At 46.0% G+C, this 26,287-nt stretch overlaps 1 protein-coding gene across 1 annotated transcript in view; it reads right to left on the bottom strand.

Moving 5' to 3' along the window:
- Nucleotides 1–26,287, bottom strand: part of RYR2 (ryanodine receptor 2) — a 561,319-nt gene that overhangs the window by 238,314 nt on the left and 296,718 nt on the right. The window contains 6 exon segments of the mRNA XM_025039067.1: nt 1,199–1,391; nt 5,834–6,075; nt 7,471–7,604; nt 7,958–8,076; nt 15,663–15,758; nt 24,489–24,624. Coding sequence (XP_024894835.1) covers nt 1,199–1,391; nt 5,834–6,075; nt 7,471–7,604; nt 7,958–8,076; nt 15,663–15,758; nt 24,489–24,624 — 920 coding nt within the window.

Genomic DNA, 26,287 nt, shown 5'->3' with positions numbered 1-26,287 from the left:
CCAATTTTCCAGCGAAATTCCTTAAGGAACTTAACTGATACTTCAATTGCTAAAGAAAGAAGGTAACCTTATTTCTTATTCTTATTCAATAAAAAAACTTACTAAAATATTTTATATGTCACGCTCAATTAAAATAATTTAATCTGAGTCCCAATGAATAACCCTTTTTAAAACATAATGAATGATACTAATTTCTTGGGCTCTCAGCTTACAAAAATAAATTCCAATTTCCATCTTCTTTGTAATTCTTTTTCTAATTTATATTTTGCTTCCAGGCCGAAATGTCAAATAAATAAATAAAATAAAAATCAGAAAACAAAAATGATGAAACAAAAACTTTAAAACATTCCAGAAGATTATAGGAAGAAAAGCAATTCGTATAAACGCACAAGGAAAGATCAATGGTACACGTATAGCTAATAGTTAATGATTACTCTGGCCCTTCTTCGATGTGGTGTTTTTGTAACTATGACTTATTCCTGTAAGAAGAATTATAACAAAAAAATAATCAGAATAAGTAGATGGTCACTGGAAGTGAGCCACTCTCGTTAAACATAGAAACATATTAATAGATGACAGAGAGGCCCCTTGTCACAACGGACCATTGTTTAGTAAAGTTCTCTCTGTAGAACTGCAAAAAATTATCATTGTAATTCCTCTTTCCACCTGGCCGTAGCAAAAAAGCAAAGGGTCAGAGGACGCCGTCCTGACTCAGCGGGTCACCGCGGCACCCGGTACAGGCGGAGGCTGGGAGGAGCTGCCCTGATTAAAACGATGGAAAAAGTGTCTGTAGAAACGGGGGGCCTTGGAGTTGGATGTGGAAATACGATGAAAAGATAAAAACGATAAAAATAAGTATAAGAAAATAGCTAGTATTTTTTTTACACAATGTTCGTTTCCCCCTATTAAATGAAATGGTGAACTTGAATGGGTTTGAAATATTTCAGGTCACTGGTGAGAGGGAGCATCAGTGGACTGCCACAGCTAAGTGGTTAGACACGAGGCCACGGCATCCAGCCCCCCCAGACTGCCCTCTGGAGTGACTCTTACCTCCTCCCTTAAGAACGGGCAGCACGCCCTGTGGACAGGTGCCCAGGAGTGAGGGGGAGAAGGTGAGGGCAGCAGCGTGATGGCCATGCAGCCTCCTGTGAAAGTATCAGTGGGGAGGGATACAGACCAAAAATACAGAAATACTAACTTTATTCCTGCAGAGAAACTAACAACCGGAAAGAAGAGGCCATCGATGTTGAAATTCTCAAACATGCCTTGAACAGGTTGTCCGTTAATTCGGAAGGAGATGCTTGGGGCACTTAGGTCCAAACAGCAACTGATGACATCATCGGTTCTCAGCAGGTGTTGGTTTGGCGAGCTTACAGTCCGAGCAATACAACCTACGGGGAGAAACACGAAGGAAGGAGATGTGTGTTTATCTCAGAGAATCATCTTCAGAGCCGAGGTCAGTGATAAAACATGCACAGTACCAGAACGGGATAAATACTGAACACAAATAATGTTATATGTTGAGTCCTTTGTCAAAAAAAAAAAAAAAAAAATGTTGCTTTTTTTTTTTCAGGAGACATGCTGCTATCTTTATTATAAAATGGACCTTCTGATGTACGGAAACTTTTGCATATAGATAGTTGGCATCTGATGTAGAAACCATCTTAGAGCTGAAAGTATAATGATGTCAGAGGAAAATCTCCAGGGAGAGATTTGAGTTCAAACAGCTGCTTTGTTAACTACTGCTGTACAACCATCAGCAAACGACTTCGCCTCCCAAAGCTTGAGTTCTTGTAAACCAAATGCCATCATGTCATAGAGCTTTAATGGTTTATAAGAACCTAGAGTCTCAGACACAGCAAGCATTTCATGTCAGTTCCTTTTTCAACTATTAGGTTTCCTTTTTTATATAAAACAAAAATATATGATTAATGAAAGCAGAAAATGATCATGCATGGTTTACTAGACAAATATATGCCAATCGGTTTGTCGTTTTACAATTTATTTCACATAAGATTGTGGTTGGCTTCTTAAGTACAGCAGCATATGATCTGAGGCATGAAAGTGATATTTGATAAATGACATTTCTTGCCCTGGCCAACCTATGTATGGCCTAAGCCCATCCTTTGCAAATTAGTGCCATGGGCCACTAGGAGACAAGCAGGCAAGGTTCTCCTAAACACAAACGCACAGATGTCTCAATCTGAGCAAAGACAAAAATAGATTTCATGATACAAGCTTTGTAATTAATAACACCTTTTTTATTTCTAGCATGCCAAGATTTTACCAACAGCATATTTAAACCACCAGTAGAATATCTACTTGTTAAAATATGCACATTTTTATTCCACCAATATTCAAATCTGCAAGCAACAAATTTACTATCAAGTGGTTCTTCTAGAATTCCCTGAATATAATAAAGGCGACTTTTTCAAAAATCACATACAAGCAATGCAGCCCCCAGAGAAAGGTCTCTATCTTTCTTTGGCTGATAAAAATGTTATTTCAGATATTTTGTATGATCCAAATAATTGCTCGGTCTGAGGGATATGACATAACACTAATGACTACCTAAAAGTCACCAACCATATTAGCAGTTTTGCAGTGCCTGAAGCAAGCAGGGAGGACAGAAAAGATCCTCGCGAACAGCCTGAGGGCTGTAGTCTCGGAGGTGCTTCCACTGTGGAATCCGCTCAGAGCATCCTCGGGCCGCACTCCCATGAACTCACAGCAAAGCCACAGATCTGCATTTCTGTTCCCTGCATCAGCCAGAAAGGAAGACCCCAGCGGTGCCACTTACAGTCCTGGATTACAGGTCTGTATCCACCTTTCCGATCTGAATTCTCCAGAAGCACCAAGACTTTTCACACTTGGCCTTTACAAACACGTGGGACCTGGATGGCCAAGATCGAACTCTGCATTCAGAGTACGGGACTGTGACGACACGGTGCAAAGTTTAAATTGAAAGAATAAATGAAGACACAGCTCAAAACTTTTCCTGATGAGCCACATTCAGGTCCCATCTCTACTCTCAACTTGAAAATGTTACGTGGTAAAGAATGTGCTTTACCCAGAAATTGCAGATATTTGGTACTTTAAATTCTAGTTCATATGTTAAAAATAAAGGAACAGGGAGTGACCCCAAGAAGTGTATCTGAGTTACGATGAAGCTGACCTTGGGAAGTAAGTCAGAAGCCAACTGATTTAGATTTGTCTTTGTTTACTATGAACCTAAAATGAATGGAAGGGGGGTTGGGAGGATGGGTAAAAAGGGAAAAGATTAAGATGTGCAAATTGCCAGTTATAAAAATAGTCACAGGGATGTAAAGTACAGCATAGAGAACATAGTCGATAACATTGTAATAACTACATGACCTTGGGAAGTAAGTCAGAAGCCAACTGATTTAGATTTGTCTTTGTTTACTATGAACCTAAAATGAATGGAAGGGGGGTTGGGAGGATGGGTAAAAAGGGAAAAGATTAAGATGTGCAAATTGCCAGTTATAAAAATAGTCACAGGGATGTAAATTACAGCATAGGGAACATAGTTGATAACATTGTAATAACTACTTACGGTGTCAGACGGTTACTAGACTGATCACTTAGTAAGTTATATAAATGTCTAATCACCATGTGGTAAACCTGAAGCTAATATAACATTATATGCCAACTGCAATTGAAAAATAAAAAATTATTTTTAAAGAAGCATGTAAAAATCCAAGCGCTTGAGGGAGAACACTGGTCAGCTACGGGTATGATACGGTGCATGTTTTCTTGTCATTTAAAAACAATTTTTTTCTGTTGACATAAAGTTTCAAAGTGATCTTCTCCTGACATTCCACAGCCTACCACCCTTGAGCCGTTCACGGATTCCCTGGATTCCGTTGCTGTTCTCACTGCTCTATTTAACACGTACTTTGCAGCAGAAGGGCACGGGCCTGCAGCTCGACCCCGTAAGCGCTGCTACGTGTGGAAAGAAAAAGCTTCAAACTCTATGCGAACGGGAAAATGGTGAAGTGACGTTATGTGGTTGAGGTCGCTGGAAACGAGTCGGCACTGTTTTAACAGAACAGTTTCCCCCCAACCTCCGTGTAATGAAGAACAAGTCAACGTGTTCGTCCCGCTCACACACGGACCCCCCCTTTTGCGGGGGGCGGTGTCAAGAGGTAAAGAGAAGGCGAGAGCTACAGTGTCCTCCACACAGACGTTAACACTACTCCAAGTCTGACAGGTCTTCCCGGGTTGCTATTCTTGGTCTTTGTTGCTTAGGAAAATTTTACGATGCGAAGAGATATTGTGACTAGCGTCGGACCAGCACCGAACACTTGTGTGTGTCAGGCCCAGGGGTCAGATGAAATGGCCAAAACACAGCTTCCTCTCTTCCAGACTACTGGGCACTGAATAAAGGAAATCTTGGTAAGTACTACTTTTAGATAAGATTACATGGAGCGCTTTTATTTATAAGCTCATGAGCATAAACTCTGAGGTTTAATTCAATTTTTAAATGTCTTTTCCTAAGCCATCAGACCTACATGGCACTAATAAATGATTATCGTGTGTATCCAATAAGAGACAAAGTTCAGCTTTTTATAATACAAGGTAACTTTCTGTGCTTTCTGTATACTAAATGTGTTGCAAAATAATCTAAGAACTAAACTCTAAATGCAGCTTTATGAACACAAGCTTAAGTCTGCAGAATCCAGGTGAATTCCAACAACTAAAACATCTATGTAATCAAAAGCTAACTTTTAAATGGAGCCAACCAAAATGCACCTCTTCATAAATCAGATAAGAGTATTTATTAGTTTTTTAATATATATTTCTCGTTTTTAACATATACTTAACCATCAAAGCTGAGAGTTGGTAGCTGGTGAAATTAACTATACATTTACTTTTAAAGTTCCGTATTCGGAAACAGTGCCATGTGAATATGAACCAGCTACACATAGTACAAATTACCGGATCCTGGCATTACATTATCGGCCAGGAGGTAGAATTTAGTCTATTTCTTCCAATTATTTTCCAGGTTGTGTTTGGTTCTTCTTTACATGGGAAGCTGAAGCATGGCACATACCAACTGACGTAAGTAGGAAACAAATAAGATTTTGTGGTTGATTCGTGACTCAAAACGCCACTTTTTAAATACAGACGGCCCCCTTGTCTAATGTGCCCCTTCCCACGCTTCAGTTACCCATGGTCAACCATAGTCGGAAAAGATGAAACGACAAATGCTAGAATTAAACAATTCACGTTTTAAATTGTGTGCCATTCTGAGCAACATGACAAAATCTCACACCTTCCCGCTCCATCCCGCCGGGTGCATGGACTGTCCCTTTGTAACCGCGTGCTCCCCGCCAGTGAGTCCCTTAGGAGCCCTCTCGGTGATCAGACAGACTGCCACGCCTGTGTCCAAGCCGCCCTTACTTCACTTAATAACAGCCCCGAAACACAAGAGCAGCGATGCTGGCAAAGCGGATGTGCCAGCGAGAGGCCGTCAGTGAGTAGAAAGGTGCGTGTACAGGAAGAAGCGGGCCATGCCGGGTTCGGCAGTGTCTGGGGTCTCAGGCACCGCTGGGGGTCTGGGACCGTGCCCCCCGCAGGCACAGGGGATGACTGACTGCACACTGTACTTTGAAAATGTACTGTAACTGTAAGTTGTCCTTATCCCCTAGTGAAATTTTGCTTTTTACTTAACACTCGTTTATCATTTCGAAGTTAATTTTGTGACTAATAAATGCATCTGGGGTAAGCCGCACCAATAGCTTTCGGACATGTACAGCAAGGGCGAAGATGTCCATCAAAAACGCTGCCAAAGAAACTGGTCAGTGCCCACCTGCCCAGAGGTGCAGGCCGTCGAACCCGTAGGAAAAGAGGTCGTCTCCCACGCCGCTGCCGCCCGCCTCCTCACCGCCTCCGGGGTAGGGTGAGAAGCCCTCCGTGGACGCCCAGCCCACGCGCAGGTGAGTCGCTTCGGCTGTCACGAACGGCTCGGTGTGGTCCACCATCAGTTCATAGTACCATTTCTTATACTGGGCAGACCCTTCGCTCACGCCCAGAAAAATATTGGGCCTCATGCTTTAAAGAGACAGAAATGTACATGAAAAATTTCGAACGGACTTTTCCGTTTTAATGTCAATCTCACTATTTTGAACCTTAGTCCTGTTCTTCTAAGATGCAATATGTTAAATACATGTTTCGTTAAGCACTACAAAATGATCGGGACGATCACAGAGGCAGTATGCGGTGCCAGCCAGCCCGACAGCCAACACCACAGAGTGGCGTCCGCTCACCTGGCAGTGTCTGTCACTCAGGTGGCTAACATCATTTTTCCTTAATCGCTCTTCAGCATGTTTTATTAACCTCATTTAAAGAGAGACAGTATAGTCGGCTCTTAGATTTAATAGAGCTATTATAAACCCAGGACACGTACGTATCTTCCTAGGCTGAGCTCTGTGCCACATGGGGCATGAGGCTGGAGTGTCTTGTTAGTGAAGGTGACTAATCAGCTTTATTGCTCTCTCTGTGCCTCGCTGTGAACAGAAGAACTTCTGGCTGGTTGTATTTCACTGCATTTCACATGGGGACTTGTACCCTAGGCTAATACTAGGGATGAGAAGTGGTCTCAGCAACTACTGCTCATGAATGGCAGGTCTGTCCTATAGAGAATCATGAAGGAAGTCTTAAATTAATCCTATTTAAAAAACACAATACCGAAATAAACGCCAAACCCTACATTTCTGTTTCAAACAGTAAGGTAGCAGTTCCTAAACAGCTGCTAGCGACGGTATATCAAAGTGATGACTGTCACACGTAGTATTTTCTTAACTGCAGCAGCACATTATTACTACTGTTATCATCATCGTCATCATCATCTCGTGTAAGGAAGGCAATGTGGCGTGAACTCGGTTTCTGGAGTTAGATCTGAGGTCCATTTCCAGTTCCCACATTTTCATCTGTATACAGTGGGCACAGAGAAAGCACTTGCACAGTGGCTGGCACCCGGTACTCAACGAACATCTGATACCTGGGAAGGCAGATCCACCTAGGAATGCCATTTTATTATTTGTGGAATTTATGATATCTTGGACATTCTAATTCAATTTTTATTATAGATCATGGGAACTCAAGATTGGTATTGAAAGGCAGAGTTTCGGTTATATTCTAAGAAGGTGTAAAACATAATTCTACCCAGCTGTGTCCCTGTCACCTGCTCCTGAAAGCCAACAAGAATCCAGCTACTGAAGAATGAGAAACGAAGGCTGCCACGTATCCGTCTGCGGTAAATGTGTATATCTCTGGATTCACCTATTCCTATTATCTTGGCTGATTGGTAGAAAAAAATTCTTATACTATTAACTGGAGAAATACATAAAAGACCTTAGTTAAACAAACAGACCACCCGATGCCTTAGTTAGCACATCGATTCCTTCGTGAGGCCACCAGTCCGGTGACAGTGTCATCTGAACCAACCTGCTGACGTGGTTCACCAGGCGTGTCTGCAGTAACAGATCCCTTCCTGGCAGGAGATTGTCACAGATGAGATGCTGGTTGGAACGGACTGCTACTCCGTGGCAAACGCAGAGAGAGCATAAGACGTCCAGAACCTGAGAAGAGAAACCACTGCCGGCTGAGTCTAACTCCCTCCTCAGATTCGAGTATCAGCGGTGCTTGTCACAAACACAAACACGCTTCCTCCTCCAGGTGCCCCTGATCTAATCGTGCGGACAAGTCAGCGATGTGTCTACCTATTTCCCAGCTGTCCTCCATACACAGACTGAAAACTGCTCGTTCTCACAGGGATGCCGCGAATAAACACTAAACGATATTACCCGATCATAATTAAGAGGCGAAAATCTTCCATGAAAAATTTGGCATACCTTTTAAAAGTTATCTTATTTTAAAAATAGATTTTAAATTATTCCAGAATTCATTCACGACAACAAAAGGATTCACTTACCTTGTGATTTCTTCCGTGCTTGTCTAAAAGTGAAATAATGGATTTAATATGTCCTTCTTTAATAATATTTAGAGCTTCTGGACTTTCTACTAACACACAGTGCAAAACTTCAAGAATTCCTAGAGATAGAAAGAGGGAAGAGACAATTAACCAGTCTACGGCGAGCAGCGTCTTCTCTTTTCTCTGTGTGTTCATTCAGTCCAGCATATAATTATTATGCGCTCACCGCCTTTGTTCAGGGCACTGTGATGAGGGCAGGTGGTGTTTGGGAGAGGGGACGGGTAACCAAAGACGATGAAATCACAGTTAACGAGGAAGAGTCAGACAGTCCAGTGAGGAAAAGGCCAAGGTAAGGTGCTCGGCTCGGTAAGCAAGTGAGCCCCGCCCAGGAGGGGCATGAGAGACCGCCACACTGAGGGCGGCCTTGGGGAACGAGCTCAGGCAGGACCTTTCCAGACGGCCATGAAGGGCAGGCAGGGCCAGTGAAGTCATGAGTGGGGGCCACACCCGCTGCTCTCTGTACGTGTGAGATGGGATTTTTTTTTTTGTTCCCAGAGCCCACACATAAATAAGATCATACAGCATTTGTCTGTCCCTGGGGCTATAATGTACAGCATTGTGATTATATGTAATACTGTATATTTGAAAGTGGCTAAGAGAGTACATCTTAAAAGTTCTCATCATAAGAAGAAAAAAATGTGTAACTGTGTGATGTGATAGATGTTAACTAGACTTATTGTGGTGATCATTTCACACCTGATACTAATATAATGTTATACCTCAATTATATCTCAACTTGAAAAAAGAAATGAGAATGGGCACATAACAAAGATAAAGAGAAAATTCAAATAATTAAAATATTATTTTGCTTCAATTTGTACAAAAAAATTTTTTAAACTTGAAAAAATCTTTGGAAAGAACCAGAACACAGTAGAACTCAATGTCTGTTTCCAAGTTATTTTGCCTTAAATCTCAATTCCTCATCAATTCATGCAACCTACTCAGTCCTCAGTACTGACAACAAACGAGCAGTAATATTCCCTGCCTGTCCTCTACGCGGTACATGACGACAATGAACTTGAAACCTATTGACAATTCCACAGAAGCCTAACCTTCCGTCATACTTCGCCTAAGTTACATGCACTTATTTTCACTGTCAGGGCTGAGTGGCACGTGAACCTGGGCTGTTCTCCAGGTGCTGGCCCATTGCCATGTGCTCGGCCTTGGTAAGGAGGCACAGCAAGCCCTTGGGCTGACCGTCCCGGACGGCTGTTAATTAGTGCTTCCTGTTTTCCAGACGGTCATCTAGAATGTCTCCAAGTGCCTCCGACACAACCTTTCCAAGACTGAACACATTACCCCTTTTTGGTACATGTACATGTCAAGTTGCTTCTCCGGTCCACCGTCCCTCCGTGGCCTCAAGCTAAAAGCCCCAGGTTATTTTCGAACCCTCTTCCACTGGCTCATTTTCCCAAAGCTAGTCATTAACCTTCCTGAATTCTGCGTCCTAACTGATCTGCGAAACTCGTCCTCTCCTTTCACGGACCAACCTATGACGTCCCCACTTCTCGTCCCGCCCCGTTTTCTGTCATCAAGGACAGTGGCCCGGTCTGCTTTTTACGGAGACTTATGTATCTGTTACTTGGCCCCCAAACTGTAGGAGTTTCCTCTGGGATCAAAGTTGACTGCGTTATTTTTTATTCATGGGTCATGCCCAGGGCTGTCCAAGGTTGGACAAAATTTGGTCCGGGTCTACCTGGGACCACTGGACAAAGCCACAGAGCAGAGGCGCAGTGTTCGGTCTGCCTCGGCCACCGGGAGGCTCTGGCTGGGGGATTTCACCCCACGCCACGTAGGCACGAGTCTCCCAGTGAATCTCACACATCTGAGAGAAGGGACGAACAGAGTCAGAATGGCGGCCACTCAGGCAGAGGCGGCCGATGTGGAGGCAGCGCAAGCCATGATGCTCACGCCCCCGTGATGGTCACAGGGAAAAAGGAACAACGCTGCCTTAGAAAGCAATGCCAGCCCCGGGGCGTTCTCTCACCTCTGGTTACACAGTTTGGCAAAAATAAAACAAAATTAAAATAATCCCAGCCCACCGAGGTGTTGTGGGCTTAGATGCACCTAGTTCTCAGCGCCTGAGGGGCCCCTGGGTGGGATTCGGCTTTGAGAGAAGAGAAGGCTCTTCCCGCCTCTGCAGCCAGCGGGAGGAACGGCCCGGACAGCTCGGGCGGGGCGCGGGGCCTCCGAGGACAGCTTCCACAGGGAGACCGCAGTCCCGCCGGAGGTGAGCCGACCAGGGTGCATCTCCTGGGTGCATCTCCTGGGTGCTAACTGGCGTGCCTCAGACTGCCCCCTCGTGAAGGAAACCGGAACCGCGGAGTCCACTGCAGGACCGTGAGTGAACTCAGAGGTACCAGGAATTCCAAATCACTCAAGACGTGGGCTGCTTTTTTTCCCTCCCTACCCAGAGCTTAAAATTCATGGAACTCTTTGGTCTGATCTTATTATTACTACTATCCCCGTGGCTCACTGAAGGCACAAGGAAATAAGAAAATCTGTAGTTTAGCCCTGGGATCTTAAATCTACACGATGTGAAGAACAAGGGAAAAGGCCGGGGGTGAACACACTGAGAAACGACTGAGAAGAACGCGGGGCATGTGGAACAAACAGGCCGAAGCTGCTTCGGCGGTGGCAGGACGCTCCCGGACGCCGGAACGCGCCCGCGGTGGACTGGCACCGTTTCGGAAGAGGGACTGGCGCCCTTGACAGTGACAAGACTTAATGAGGAAAGGCAGTAAGTAGTACGAGGTGCTATTATCATTCGTGGTGTTACGCGGTGGTCACGCACGTGCACTCAAGCTCACGTGCCCAGGTTTGAGTCCTTGCAGATTGTAGGCGAGTTATTTAAACCCTCCGTGCTCCAGTATCTCCGTTTCTAAAATGACAGTAATAACGGACCAGCCCTGGGGCTGCTGTGAGGAGCGACATGTGCACAGCAGAGCAACACAGTGTCTGCTACTAGTTTATGGCTGTAACAAAATGAGACCAAAGACAAGTGACATGAAAAAGGATGGATAGGGAAACATTACATTATGCTTCTTTTTAAACAGAGATTAAAAATTAAGAAAAGGCAGAGAAACGTTGAATGAAGAACACTGATGAGAGAAAATTCAGTAAAAATACTGATCGATCAGCATGAAGACGTGAAATCGAGGTTAGTTATTAAGATTAGTTAAGTTGGCTCATGCAGGAGGAAAGAAACCGATCTCTTAGTACTTGTGCTAGAAGTGAGTGATACGGTTAAAAGAGTAACGATGGAAAACGATTATGAAATCAATCGATTATCACAAAGCACTAAATGTTTTTTCTCAAATATGAGATAGTTGGTTTGGTTTTTGTTTTTTTCATTTCAAGAACCATTTTCTAGAAATGCAATTTGCCATCTATGCCCCACACACAGGCTTTCAGAAAAGCCTTCTGAAGAGGACAAGGATTTTGGATAACTCAGCAACTCTGACCACTTTTTCACCCAGAAAGTCAGTCCGGTTCCCTTGGGCTTCACTTTGGGGGACTTCTTTTCCCACTTTTCACATTGCTGGCAAAATACGGGAAGTTCCCCCAATTCAGGTCCACTCTCTGTCCTCTCTCTCTCCCCAGCCACGACATGCTGCTGTGCTGAGGCGGGAAGGAGGTGGACGGCAGCACGCTGACGTCTCCGGCGTCACCACACGGGACCGATCTGGGACCCGTCTCAATTACCTATTAAATCTGTAACCTTTAGATACTATGCATGATTTCAAACGTTTAGAGTGAACATCTTTGAAAAATGTATTCTCTATTTCCTTCTTGACCCGTCGGCACTGAACATAATTCACATCTTGATGACCCAGGACCATGATTAAAATGCCAGCCACTTGATGTGCTAGAGACAGAACGATGGGGCCGGATGTGGGTGACAGGCTCAAACAGGGGCTGACTCCAACAGCTTTCTCAAAAGAGTTTCTTCAAAAAGTCTCCCACGCCATTGTGACTGTGACTCAGGATGTCTCCCAAGGTTCAGGTGCAGAGTCCCCTGGGTGCCCCGCAGCTGACTCCCCGGTGGCCTGCGGCTGGCTTTCGGGGTTCCCATGGCTGGCTTTCGGGGATCCCGCAGCAGGCTTTAGGGGGTCCCGCAGCTGGCTTTTGGCAAAACCAAAAGCTCTGAACCCACAGCTCAGCGGCCATCTCCAAGCCTGTCTCCCGGAAAACTGCCTCTTCCTCTGTTGCCACCTGTGCTGTGTGATGTGTCGGGGTCACTCACAGAGGTTAGCTGTGGCTTCTGCGTCACCAGCAGTGGGTCTCACACGATGTTCTGTGAGCACACACGCTCTCACTCGATCACTCACACCTGAGTAGATGCGGAGCGGGGAGCTTCCCACAAACACAGTTCTGGGACAACTCGCTCCACAGGCTACGAGTTTTCTCCTTCAAAGATGATGGCTGCTCCATCTTTGGAAGCATTAAACTACTGTATTTCCAGGTACCAGAAGCTGCGGTGTGTGAGCAGAGCTCTGGCGAGTGAAGGCCAGGTAAAGCCACCGTCTTCTGCTCATGCCCGGAGGGAGCTTCACTCACGCCTCATACCGAGAGTGTGAGGAGCTGGCAGCGATGCCCCCAAGGCAGGCCACTGTCGTCACCACGGAACTGGGGGACACGCCACACAAACAGGGAACACGCTACACAAACACTGACTCAGAAAAGCTGTGCAGCCTGTGCAGCTGGCTGTTGTCAGTCACCGGCTTCTTGAAATGCTCTTTGGGCACGTGCTAAAAACCAGCCTTCAGAAACCTATCGAGTCCAGCAGCTGCACGCGCACATACGAACCTGTCTTCTCAGTCACATTTGACCCAGAGACACAGCCACACATGAAGCCGGGGATGATGTCTGATTTACGCTTCTCCCCTGAAGAACTTCATAGTGGCTGTTCTTAGAAGCTGGTCGGACACTCTACTGAAGCTTATGCACCAGTGATGCTGATGCTGCTCGACTTCGATGATGCAGAATGTGTTAAAACAAATGAGGAAAGACCCTGCCTCCGTTCCCGAGCCCGTCCATCACACGACGAGGTGAACAGTTAGCCGGGCAGCAGACGCTGCCAGGGCCCGGCCCCCACCCACGCCCTTTCCGTCCAGAGAACGCCGCCCGACTTCCGACCGCCAGCTCCCACGTCACTTTGCTGACGCTTGCTGTGACCACCGCGGCAGCTGGAGGGGCCCCTGGGAGCAGCACCACCAACAGTAGAAAGAAGCTGGTGGTCAACACGCCGCCCCGATGGTCTATGGTTTCCCAGAATTCACAAAGGACAACTCCCCGGTTACCAGGCAGTGACGCGCTTGTCAACACAGCCTCGCGGGTCCCCTCTCAGCAGCTCTACTCACTGGCCACACAGACCGGCCCTTCGAGCTGTCTCTCAAGGTCTCTGCTTCAGGGAAGCGGTCCCATGAACTCACCCTCTTGCTGACTTCTTTCATGTCTTCATCAGATTTCTATTTACGTTTGCGGAAATTTACTCTGACTTTCGTCTGCTGACCTTTTCGGAAGGACATCTAGAGCCGGCAGAGGCCCCTGCTCTGCTGTGCGGCTCCCACAGAGGCACACGGAGCGCAGTCGTGAGCGAGGCACTGACACGCGGAGCACGCGTGTGGCCGGCAGTCGGCGGTGGACAGAAGGTGAGGGGACGCGCTCCGTACGCAACAGCGCACGAGGGAAATCAAGGTACGTATGTCCGTACGTGACATGCAAATAATACATGAGTCCATATTGCAAATAAGCTGATTTATGCGTATGAGCTTATTATCGGTACTGTCTCTAAAAACTAAGCACCATCCTACTTCCTCTAGGAAGTATGTTCGTTAAGAGCATAAATGTAACTACAGTAGAGAAACCGTTTAGTGAAAAAGACTTTAGATAATTAAAATCTAGGAGGCTACCAGCACCGTGAAGACCTCACGCCTGACGTAAGGGTTTTCATCTTGGCTTTCGATTAATTCTAGCATCTCAGATCAGTCACTCAAATGTTCCGTGCCTCGGCATCCCTTCCTCTAAAGTCAGAGCGTTAGGTTAAGCAGCATTCTCTAAGGGTCCTTCCCACCTGACGGTCACGTGCTTTCTGCACGAGCACAGGGCTCCTGGAGGAAGCAGAAGTGCCCCCAGCCCACAGCCAGACCGGGAAAAGGTGCCGGCCAACAGCGCTGCATGCGGCAGAGCCTGTGCCCGACCAAACTCGGGACCGAACCCACAGGATCCACCTGGCCGGGCAGGCGAGGCTCAGCCGCTCCCGCGCCCCTCCTCCTCTGGGCTCTTTAAGTGGGGCGGCCGATGGGTCAGCGTGGACGCTCTGCCTGGATCTCCTCTCCCTTCCCGGGTCCTCCCGGGCCAGGAGACGGGATCGGCACACTCCTCCGCACCTCGTGGATCCTGCCGACAATCCTGGACACTTTGACCCACGGACGCATCCAGTTTTGCAATCACTACCGTTACCGGTTACCACTGATTGGATCGCTTTCTCCTAGGAGTTCTTCAGTTTTCTCCTCAGTCGATATATCCTGTCATCTCATGCATGTCGTGATGCTCTGAGCCCACATCTTAGAAACCTTGTACCTTCCATCTCCACAAACTCCTTCTCTACTTTATTTCCGCTGCCCAACAATCCAGCAACATCTCAGCTCTCATTGTAACTCAAATTTCTCTTCCCCTTAAATCTAAAAACCCTGAAATTTTGCTCTGCGACTTAAAATGACCTTTTGACGACAACTACCTGTTCTTCTATCTCCTTATTCATTCTACTCCAACGAGTCCCCGAATGGGTCTTTATCATGGCAAAGTCATGGGATTCTTTCTGCACTGACGGGCATTGTCTTAAGCAAGTTCGAACATTCATTCCTCATTCATCATTCATCCGACAAATGCTACGAAGCATCTACTTGGCACCAGAAAGCATGACAGATTCAGAGAGCACCGAGAATGGAATCGTGCCCCTACCTTCCAGTTCCTCCTCGTGCAAGAGACTGAGGGAAACGTGAATGGCATAAAGGGCATGAGACTACAGAAGGGCCACTACTGAAGCACCGTGCGAACGGGTCTGGGAGCCACTGAGACCACCTGCGGCACTGGGGAGGTCAGGCCGACGCGGGAACCGCCCGGAAGTCTCGGCAACACCAAATACGAGTAACACACGTGCCAGAGACAGATGTATCAGGTGCACCGCCGACGACTAGTTTACTGTAGCGGACTACTTGTTAGTATTGACTAAATCCCTTTAAAATAAAATATCGTGCTTCTGATTTGGAAAACTAAAAGATCGTTTAAATCTTTCCAAATTATCGTTTGACCACAAATTAAAAACGGGAATTCTGAACCAACCCGGTGCTTGTATAGTGCATTAGGAGTAACTGGTTTGGGGGAGAACGGGAATTCTGGCTCTGTGGCGGCTTTGGGGACTTCACTTTCTTTAAAAATGGAAATGAACAAGATCCTGTTAGGTTGCTTTTCTGAAAGAACAATAAAAATACCGATAACATTATCATTAAGAAAAATTGTCTAACCTGTTAAAAGGAAAATATTCATAACACACTGAACCTCAGAGTTTGTTTTTCTGTCTTAACATAAAATAGAAGAAAACAGGAATAATATACCACACAAAGAGATAACGAAAACATACCAGAAGAAGCTTCCAGCCTTTCCAATCGGCTGATCAGCCAGTCGAGGGAGCCAGAAAACTGAGCACAGTTTTTACGATTTCCTCTAATTAGAGCCGCTGCAAAAGAAAAAGCAGATTTCACACTTACGTGATTTCCTAGTTCAAAATGCAAGGTAAAGTAATAGTAACCCTAAAATGCTGCATCGAGAACAGACACTTTTGCTTTATGTCTAAAACACATACAAATGCACACATACACACGAAACTGAGACATCAGAAAAAGAATTGTTATGTATTAATGGGGACTGAAAACGCCGGTCATTCGAAGAAGTGTATTTGGAGGCAGTGACAGTCCACGTGGGGAGGTAATAACGAAGGATAATGGGGAAACCAGTGTCCTGGGAGGTCCCTGGCTTGGGATCCAATTCCCATTGCTTTTAATTAGCTGTGAGACTAAATTATTTAATTTCCCTAGAGCTCAGTTTTCTCACCTACGTAATGAAGTTAAGAACACATCGGTTTTCCTGAAAATGTAGCACAAAATCCTGGGAGAGGCAACCAGGGACTGTAACAGCCGTACGGACAGACATAATTACGTGGTGCCGGGGAGAAGGCGGAGAGCTGAAGGCTCACGAGCAAGCGGAAACCTTTTCGCTTTTCTGCGTCTCCGCTTCCCACTTCGAGATTCGCATGTGCGTGGGGTGGAGTCTCCTCCTCCCATTCTGCTCACCCTAAAGGCTGCCTACACTTCTTTAACCGAAGAACCCATTTTATGTGAAATTCCACGTGACCTTATGACCTCTCTCAACCCAACGTGTACGCTCAAAACTGAGTGTTTCAAAATCATTCGATCCTTTCAAAATAAATCTGGTAAATCTTTTACGTCAATGCTACTCTTACGCCCGTAAGATTGTACAGAAATGGTACAGCTGTTCACAGAGGGCTGGGGGGATTTTCGTATGATATGCTATTTAGCCACAGAGGCAGCACTGTTTGAAGCCTGGCATCGCCGGGAGCAGCGTGAGGGCGCGGAGCTTGAGGACGCTGCCAGTTTACCTCCTGGTTAAGGGCAGACGGAAGAGGCCCTGTCGTGACCAACTGCAATTAAAGGGCAAGGCTGCTCTCGCATTGCCTCTGTCCCCCAACAGTTATGTGACCCGAGAGCGAGAAGAGCAATCATGTCGGGGACAGGCGGCCTCCTGTTCTCACGATCTCGCGAGAGGAGCTTGGAGGGCACTGAGCCCCCAGGCCCACGGGTGAAAAGTCGACGCCCTTGGTCCCTGAGACGGTCCTCTCACAGCCCCCGAGGGCCAGCGCCCAGCCACACGCACGGTGACGAGTGCCAGGGACGAGTGCCCTAGACGACGAGGAGCCCTATGTGCTCGGGGGACGTGTGATCCCTAAGCACATCTGTTCCTGACTTAGAATCGCAGCCCCTGGGGAGAGTAGATGGTGAAGGCTTCAAATCTTTATCGTAGAGTCTCGTTTGCTTCAAATTTAACTTGCTCTTTTCATTTTACCTCGGTTTCTTAAAATTAAAGGTATTAAATACCTTCTAGCAGTCAAATGTTACAGATGAGGTGAGTCTTGAAGAAACAAATAATATAAAAATAAACCCTTTTCATACATGATGGGACATTTAAAAAAAGCATGCAGTAAACCACAAAGAAAACTCATTAAAAACTGCAAACAGATGGTGGAGGCCACAATCTATGACAAAATAACGAAGCTAGAAAGAGTAAGAAGAAACAAAGGTAAAACCCAAGCACTTAAAAGTTTAAACTCTTCCCTAAATAATTTTTGAGTCAATAGGGAATCAATACCACAATCACAGACTATCTAGTAAATACTGAAAAACAGAAATGCTACCTAAACACCAGCAGTGGATGGTCAAACTGCACTCAGAGAAAATTAACTGACCACTTTGACTGCTAAAGAACAGAGTGAAAAAAATGTTAACTAAATATTCCTTTCAAAATATAAGGAAAGAATAAGTAAAATAAGAAAAATAAATAGCACTAAAAGGAGAAATTAATGCATTAGAAACAGAAGTGGTCTATGTAATAAAAGAGTAAGATTGATCGATCTAGTCAAGGACTTTTAAAAATATAGGCTAAATACCAACTACTTTAATCAGGAAGAAAAGAAAAACAGGACAAAAGAAGAAAAAGGAATTTATATATTTTTGTACTGGAATTTTTGAATATTTAGGGGAAAAAATGAAGAAGATATATATATCTTTTTCATTTGATATACATATATATGTATATCAAATAAAAGATATATATCTTTTATTTGATATACATATATGTATATATATATCAAATATGTATGTATGTATATATGTATATATGTATAATGTATGTGTATGTATGTACACATACATACTGACCCAAAGGAGGAAAATCTTAAGAAAAAAATCTAAATAAAATAGTAAACCATGAAGAGTATTAAGAAATATGTCAAAGACCAAGGACTTTTCTTGTATTTTTGAGAAATAAATCACCTCTACACTGAACCACTCCAAAGCAGACACGGAGGAGACCTCCCTACTCCTTTATGAAACACCGTCACTGTGGTCCCAAAGCCTAACAGTACATGAATAAGGAAACCAGAGAGTTTCCTGCATGAGTGTGAATCCGGAAATCTCACACGCAACAGTATGTGCAAATCGTATTCAGCGGCACGTCACCAACATTCACTCAGGTAGGGGCTCCTCCTTCAGATGAGCCAGAAATGCAATAAGAAGTCTCTCAGAAAGTCATGGATAAATCACATAATGATCTTGATACTCTAAAATGTATATACACTTCTAACAAATGTAAACACTTCTAACAAAAAATTTTAACTCGGTAAAATAGAATGCTGCAGAAATTAAGAATGTGTGTGTGGATGTACACAGTATGTTTTACAGATAAACGGAGTGTGTGAATTATTAGAATTCAGCAAATTCGTTAAGAAGAAATCAGTTAAGTGAGTTTCTAAAGTAATGGGAAAGCATAAGAGAAATAGAAGGAACTTCATCACAACGGTTTCAAATAACGAAATGCTGGAAACACCGAATGACGGCGCCACACCCCTCAGCTGAGTGGTCACGTCCACTGAAACCCGATGAACGTCACCACCAAGAAAGCTGCCCACGGCACAGCGTCAGTGAAGCCGCGCTGTGAAGTAAACGTGCGGCTCAACAAAGGTGCACAGAGCACGGAGAAGTTGTTTTTCAGAACAGTTCTTAGAAAATGGGAGCTGCCAAAGGGGGGAAATGACTCCTGGGAAGCGCCTGGCACAGACGCGGAGACCTTGGAGACGGTCTCGGGGACAGACGTGGAGACCCTGCAGACGGTCTCGGGAACAGACGCGGAGACCCTGGAGACGGTCTCGGGGACACACGCGGAGACCCTGCAGACGGTCTCGGGGACACACGCGGAGACCTTGCAGACGGTCTCGGGGACAGACGCGGAGACCCTGGAGACGGGGGACACCACCCTCAGGGTCTCGGGGGAAGTTTTCTTCCTTGACAACAGGAGGGAAGACGAATGTGGCGAACAGGGGGAAAGGGCCGTGTTCTGTGGCCTGATCCTTCACGGGGACCTTCTGAGCCCGATAAATCCCATTTAAAGAACCACAAACGCTGGACGAGTGTGGCCGTTGACACGGACCCATGAGGCGGCGGTGTTCCGCAGCACGTGGAGGCAGGAACAGTGTGACCACATGACCCGCAGGTGTCCAGACCCCCGAGGGGAGCCCTGAGCCCGGGGAGGAGGGCCGCAGCCGACGGCTCCATGTCACACACGCACGCGCAGTGCCCCCGTCTACCTGTGTGTGCGGGTGTGAAATGTGCTATACAGTGTTGCACGGACCTTCGCAGAGATTTTTTTTATAAGATCACACCCTAAAATGGGTTGTTACGTTTAAGAGTAGTTTCTTCTTTTGTTAATTTTCTAATTTTTTATAATAAAGAAGTATTAATTTTAAAGTTAAATAATAAAGTTACTTCCTTCTCAAAAAAGATAAAGGGAAACATGGCATCAGGTTCTATACTGGCCACTGCTGGCCGGCGTCTCAGAATGCCTCTCTCATCTCCCAAGAGCCATGGTAACCGTATTTGGAGCGTCAAGGTACAGAAGCAAACCCCAGACAAATGTCCTTTCCTCGGTGTAGGACGAGCTAAACCTTAGAGTGCACTTCAGTTGCTGGCTACTCGGCCTCGAGGTCCTACGCCTTTCATTCCCTGTGCGTCGCCATTTCTCCTCATTTAAGAGACATCGACGTGAATGCGTCGGGTACTATGGCTGGTGCCGGCAAGACGAACATGAATGAGATACAAGCACAGCACGACGGTCTGCAGGTCTCCTTGTAACGTATTTTAAGATCCTTTAGACACAGTACTGTTTACTGCACCTTTTCACATTGCCTGAAACTTAGAAGTTACGGCATTTCCTAACACGGTGAATAAATAATGACACCCAGTGCCGTGCAGAACGTCAGTGGCACGTTGTATAAGTGGCTGCTTACACTTAAGGACTACGAAGACATTCGAGCTCAGCTCTTAAGAAGAAAGTGCTAGTTCACCGAACCAAATTTTCTACCATTGACTAATTAAATTCCTAAACTTTTATACGATCAGTCTATGAACAGTAATATTGGCACTTAATTGAAAATAATTCTATTGTAAAAAAATATTCTGTATTTAGTACTATAACGTCATTGCGTCCTCATGCTTTAGTGTCTTTCAATGGTAAGACTCAAAATTTCTCACGATACTCATAGAATCAGAAAGTTACTGACGGATTGAAATGTAAAAACCTAAGAAAACTCTCACTTTTACAACTTATTCGGCAAATACTGAGGGCCCGCGTTGCATGAGGCGCTGTCCTAGGTGCTGGAGATAAAGCAGAAAGTCCGCCGACGTCTCCTCTAGGAGCTGACACTCAAAGCCCAGAAACACGGAGGTGCGGACAGGCCTTGAACAGGACAGACCAACGGGGGCCGATGGAACCAGAACCCAGAAAAATGTTTAAAATTTTCGGGTGAACAAATGGATGCTCCTAAGTCTTGAAAACCCTACAAAACAAAAACAAACGAACAAAACGCAGAATGCGCTGTGGAAAGCAGAGCTGGCGGGGCTGTCACTGCAGGCGGGGCCCTGTGCACCGGGTTTGAGGGCTCCTGCCCACAAGTGGACGAGTGAGGGGACTGGCCGATGAGCCTGCACTGGGCCAAGAGTGTGCGAAGGTTTCCCACGGCGCTGGAGAGACAGCAGCGCCCCTGTGGGGTCACCGCAAGCCTAGCTGGTGGGAAGGCAGGGGGCCTGCAGCGAAGGAGACTGGACGGAGACCGACCGCCGGCCGCACCTGGGCCAAGGCAGGGGCTGCCGCGGTCACCCAGAGCCGGCCACGGCGCCCCGTCACGGCAGCAGGGCCTGGCTGGGGACTTCCGATGTGCCCATCGGAGAAAGCCCGCGCTCGGCCACCGCCGGGCCGGCTGCTGCCCCCAGAGCCGGATGGCACACAGCCACGTGGCCACGCGACCAGGTAAGGGCTGTGCCACCTCTCTCCACCCGCCACAGCCTGACTGGGGACGGGGGCACGCCGGATTTCTTGCGGAGGACAATGGAAGAAGGTACAGCGGCACGTCCAGGCGCCCAGCTCCCAGTGGAGCTGACCGAAAGGCCGGTGACCGTGACTCCGGAGTGCGTGCTCAGGGCCCGGGCTGTGCTGCCCTCTGCCCCCCGCAGTCACCTCCTGCTTGAACCCCCCACTAGAGGAGGTAAAGAGGGGGCGTCCTGGTAGTGTAGGAGCAGATTAAGGAAGCAGGTATCACAAAATTGGTTATAAAATGAATCTCCACTAACAATATACTAATGACTGTCTTTTTCATTGGATAGACATGACTGTCACCAACTTGGAAAAACAATTAATGCATCTGTGCAGAAAATGCCTGGGGAACAAGAAGGGACGTGTCTTATGCACACACGGGCAGCACCTGGTGGGCCCACCGTCGAAGGCAGGGCCTTCTCCACGTCTCTCGCTCGCTCTCCCCCAGTGCCTCATGGCATTGAGGACGCTCTGCCTTCCTGTCACCAGGGAAGACCTGGATGCGACAAATTCTTAATTGCTATACCCTTTGTCAGTCTTTAAGGACTCAGAAACTGGCAGCTTCTGGCATACTGAAAAACGGCAGGCTACGTTTCATGCTTTGAATCTTTATAAAATGAGTACCATAGAGGGAGCTTGCCAAAGAGCCATTTCTCAGACCTCTTTAGAAAATCGTCCTGGCTGGCAAGCAGCCTGAAGACCGTGTGGCCGTCAGAAAAAGTGGATGAGAGACTGCCACCACTAGGCCTGTCAAACCACAACGTCGCTGCCCGTGATGTCTCCAACTCCCGAAGGTGCTGGCTCGCAAACCTCGTAACCAAAACCACAACTTGGTCACTCGCTACCTGAAACACCTTCATGTCAAATTTTAAAGTTATAGATTATCACTCCCACCGCCTCCTTTTTCTTCACGATAAATAAACCCACCAAAGAAAATCAAAGGAGGCTGTCCGGAAGACTGGGGGGAGGCTTACCGGGTTGGGGTTCAGGAGACTTGAACCAGGCTTTCTGATAGCTGGGTACATGACAGTGAGATAAACTGAACTCCTTACTGATGCAGGCCTGAGACTTTTCCAGCCAAAGCGAAGTCTATACTTCAGCACGCATGGCCGCCGACCGATGTGATGATTACACTGACTTCAGTAAAAGCTACTGTCAGCAGATGGTTCTCAGTCTATGTAAGAGTTCATTCATTTTTTTTTTCTAATAATGAAATCACTGTTCACTATAATAAAAACTGAAAATCAAGAGTACTCAAATAAACACTTAAACATAAAATCTCTCATGATTCTGCTTGCCTGAAACAACCCCATTAACACTGCCAGGCACAGGTGGACAGTGCGCTGACCGACACACAAGCGGACTGGAATGAACGCACCAGCGTTCACCACCAATTCTCCATCATTACGCATTTACGGTAACTGCTTTTTTCAAATATAAAATAATGCACATCATAGACTAAAAATAAATTTGTAACAGAACGCGCAGCCCTGGGAGAGAGCTCTCTGCTGAGCGGCTGTCGCCGAGCGGCTTTCTCAGAAACGCCCGGTGACCCACGAGAGAGCCCCCTCTACACGTCTTCAGTTTACGCAGCCGAAGTCTTACTGAGTGCGCAGTCGGCGTCTGCCTTGTTTTTCCACTTAGGCCAGACCCTAGAGTGCCGCGCTAGAAAGAACCACCTGCGGATCGGAACGCTGTTTTCAATTTTACGCTATTTACGAGCAGCTGTCGGCAGACATCCTTCCCGCACTCCTACAAATACATCCCGAGAATTCTTTTCTTAAAGTGGAATTTCTGAGACTGAAGGAGATGCACATTTCAAGTTTCATGTACAGCATCGACCGACATTTATTTATTTTATTAATATCGCCAACTTGCCCTCTGCCAAGAACATATCACCCAACGTTTTCACCAGTGATGGGCACCATCAAATTTCACATCAGGCCGAGTGAAGGCATTCTGCTATTTGCAAGTGGACATGTCCTAATAGAAACATCTTTTCACCTACAACTACGGCTTCTCTCTCTATTCCAATATATAAATCACTCAAAAGTCACATTTCTGGCCACGTTTCCACTGACAATCAAACCAGAGGAATGGTTCTGACGAGAAGCTGCACTTACACCACCGGGTCCCCGGCACTTCGGAGAGCTTATTATTGCCACTTCAGTAGGTTCTAAAATTAAAGCAACCAGATTTAATCCCCAAAGAGCTCTTTGAAGGTAAAGGGAGTACAGGCTTGAAGGGTAAGTAGCCCAGAAGGATAAAACTGAAGTGTCGACAGGCTGGAATAGACTTTTTCCATGATTACAGAAAAATCCTTATAATTCTCTCTATATTTTTATTAGTCCTGGGTTTATGAGCACACAGACTGTTGAAAGCGATAACAGATTATGAAAAGAGTTGACATACAAATATAAATAACAGTGCCTATTAGCTGGACTTATCTACAACAACGTTCTCTCTGTACATAACACTTTCCACCCTCAAACCCACGCAGATAGGCACCTCTTCTCCTAAAGCATTTATGTGTCGCAGAAATGAGTCCGGTATCATGACATGATGTGCAGCTGTCAACTGTTCCCTTCATACTGTCCTGTGAAAACACGGCTCAAGAATTGGCACTGAACATGCTGATATTGTGGCTAGGTCCATTGCTTTGAGAAATAAACTGTCCCTCTTTATCCTAATGTCAAGCTAACACATTGGCACGCAAATAGGGTAAAACCTCAGACCCTTCACAGTTCCTGACAAGAGACAAGTAGAAGCCACAGGAATTGTCCAAGCAAAAATAACGTGGATCGATGTTTGTGTGGAGCCAATAGAAACAGGGCATCAGCCACGGTGAGGGTCGTCGCATAATGTTTGTCAAGCTATGTGGAAGCTGCAAATGCAGATCTCAGAAAGAGCTGGAGGTCGGGGGCGGTCCCTGCCGAGCTGGGACAGGAGCGAGTCAGGAGGCTCTTGTGGGACTCACTTCAGAACCAAAAAGGGAGCATTTAGTGCACATCACACAGAGGCCCCCCACCTATAAACTCCGCCTGGATGACTTGCCTCTTTTAACTGAAGGCGAATCTATCGCTCTGGCCATATTTCACACTCAGGTGGGTTGAAATACCAGCACCATTGGCTTCAGGGCAGCCAAGGTAAGAACTGCCAAGTCGGAAGCGTGTCAGGAAACTGTTGTATGATGTGATCATTTTAAGTAGTTACATAAGCAGTTGCCTTGAAAGCCCATCATACTGCTTACCCAGCAACTCATACAGAGAATTCAGGATCGACTTCCAGGACTCCCCGGCTTCTCTCCCGGCTACGTCAGCGAAGTGGGCGGCGCTGCTGTAGATGTGCAGCCTGTCTATACACTCGAGCACGAGGCTGATCATCCCCTGGGAGGGTGGGATAAACCGCCATCAGAACGGTGGTCTGCTCACACACAAATGCAGGTTAATGAACAAATAAAGCTGGCGTAAAGCAGGTCTCAGCCGTTAAGAACACTGAGATCATTTATGTACAGGACAGGAAGAAATGCGCCTGCGTGTAAAAAAAAAAAAATGCTCCTGAAATAATTCAAGTGGTTTCCAAATCTTGACTGCTATTCCCAAATGGAAGCAGAAGGACAATGCAAAATACGTATTTCATTCTTATATTTGCGAGGCTGAATACTAGGTGAATGGACCAGTCATAACAGCGTTCTACTCTAAGTGAAGGGGTTCAGGGTCCGCCACCAAAAACATGGAGCTTTGGCATAAGGACGGTCTTGAACTGAAGACAACTGAGAAAAAGCAGGCACACGCAGAAAGAAATCCTCCGCCCTTCCTTCTTCTCTACCAGAGAGGCCAGAACAAGGCTTAACCACGAGGGACAAGGCCCGATTCATCAGCCCAGACTCTGCGCACAGTAATCTAACAACCTCTGACTAGTCCTAATTCTCCACCAGCGTCCCCGACACTTAGCTTCTCACAGTGCCACCCTAGAAGCTCAGCACCCCCTTCGTCTTATCATTTCTCTGCATATTTATTGTTCTTTTGCAAAATGCTACATAAGCCCAAGTTCTCACCGCTCCTTTGCGTTAGCCAGCACTGAGCGCTCCTGTGTGTGCGCGTGATGCTCCCGTGTGCACGCGTGATGCATGTGTTAGTAAAATCCTATTTGCTCTCCTCTTCTAGATCTGCCTTTTGTCTAATTTGCAGGGCCACAGCCAATGAACCTAAGGTGAGTGGAGGAAAAATATTTTTCTCCCTCTCCTACATATGTGTAAGAGCAGGTCCTTATTCTTAGAAAAGTTGTCATCATCATCATTTTTATTTTTAACATTAAATTGAAGATCTAATACATTAAGAAAAGCTCATGAAAAGATCTTTAAGCAAATCAAAACCTCACCACAGAACTTTGTAAGATGCTATCTAAATTTGAAATTGTGGTTTTATTATCATTGTCAGATTAAGGTTGTCAAAATCGGGCAAAGCACATGAAAGGAAGCACTAAAAGAGTTGAATAATCAAATTAGCTTCACACCAAGAATTTAAGAAGCACCATCAACCTAAGAACATTTCTAGATCCCCGTCCAAATTGTCTTATATGAGAAATTGAAAAAAGAGAACACGAATCAATATTTCAAAATTTCGTAGTCCAATATTTCATTTTAGTTTCACCAGATATTAAATGACTGCAGTATAGTCTAAAGGTTTGACATATATATATATATATATGTCAATAATATATATATGTCAATAAACCGCTCTGTCGTTTGTAGAAAATTAGGAAGCAGTTTTAAAACGAGAAAAGCACAGAATTACACAGGTATGGGAACGCACCGATGTCCTCTCACCTTTTTTCTTAGATATTTTTACTCGGAGAAAAGTTATTCCACATGCAGGGGCCCCGGGGAGAACCGGACACTGCTGGGCGGGCCTGACCTGCCAGCTCGGCCGTGACCCCTCCCCCTGACCCTCTGGAACATGCGGGACCAGTTCTGACTCTGGCATGGGGACCGTGAGACACAACACACGGTCCGTCCGTTATTCTGTGAGATACAGCACCTGAGCTCTT

This window comes from Pteropus alecto, unplaced genomic scaffold (assembly GCF_000325575.1).
Source record: "Pteropus alecto unplaced genomic scaffold, ASM32557v1 scaffold189, whole genome shotgun sequence".
Classification (NCBI taxonomy): Eukaryota; Metazoa; Chordata; class Mammalia; order Chiroptera; family Pteropodidae; genus Pteropus; species Pteropus alecto.
This window is presented reverse-complemented; position numbering and strand designations above follow the sequence as displayed.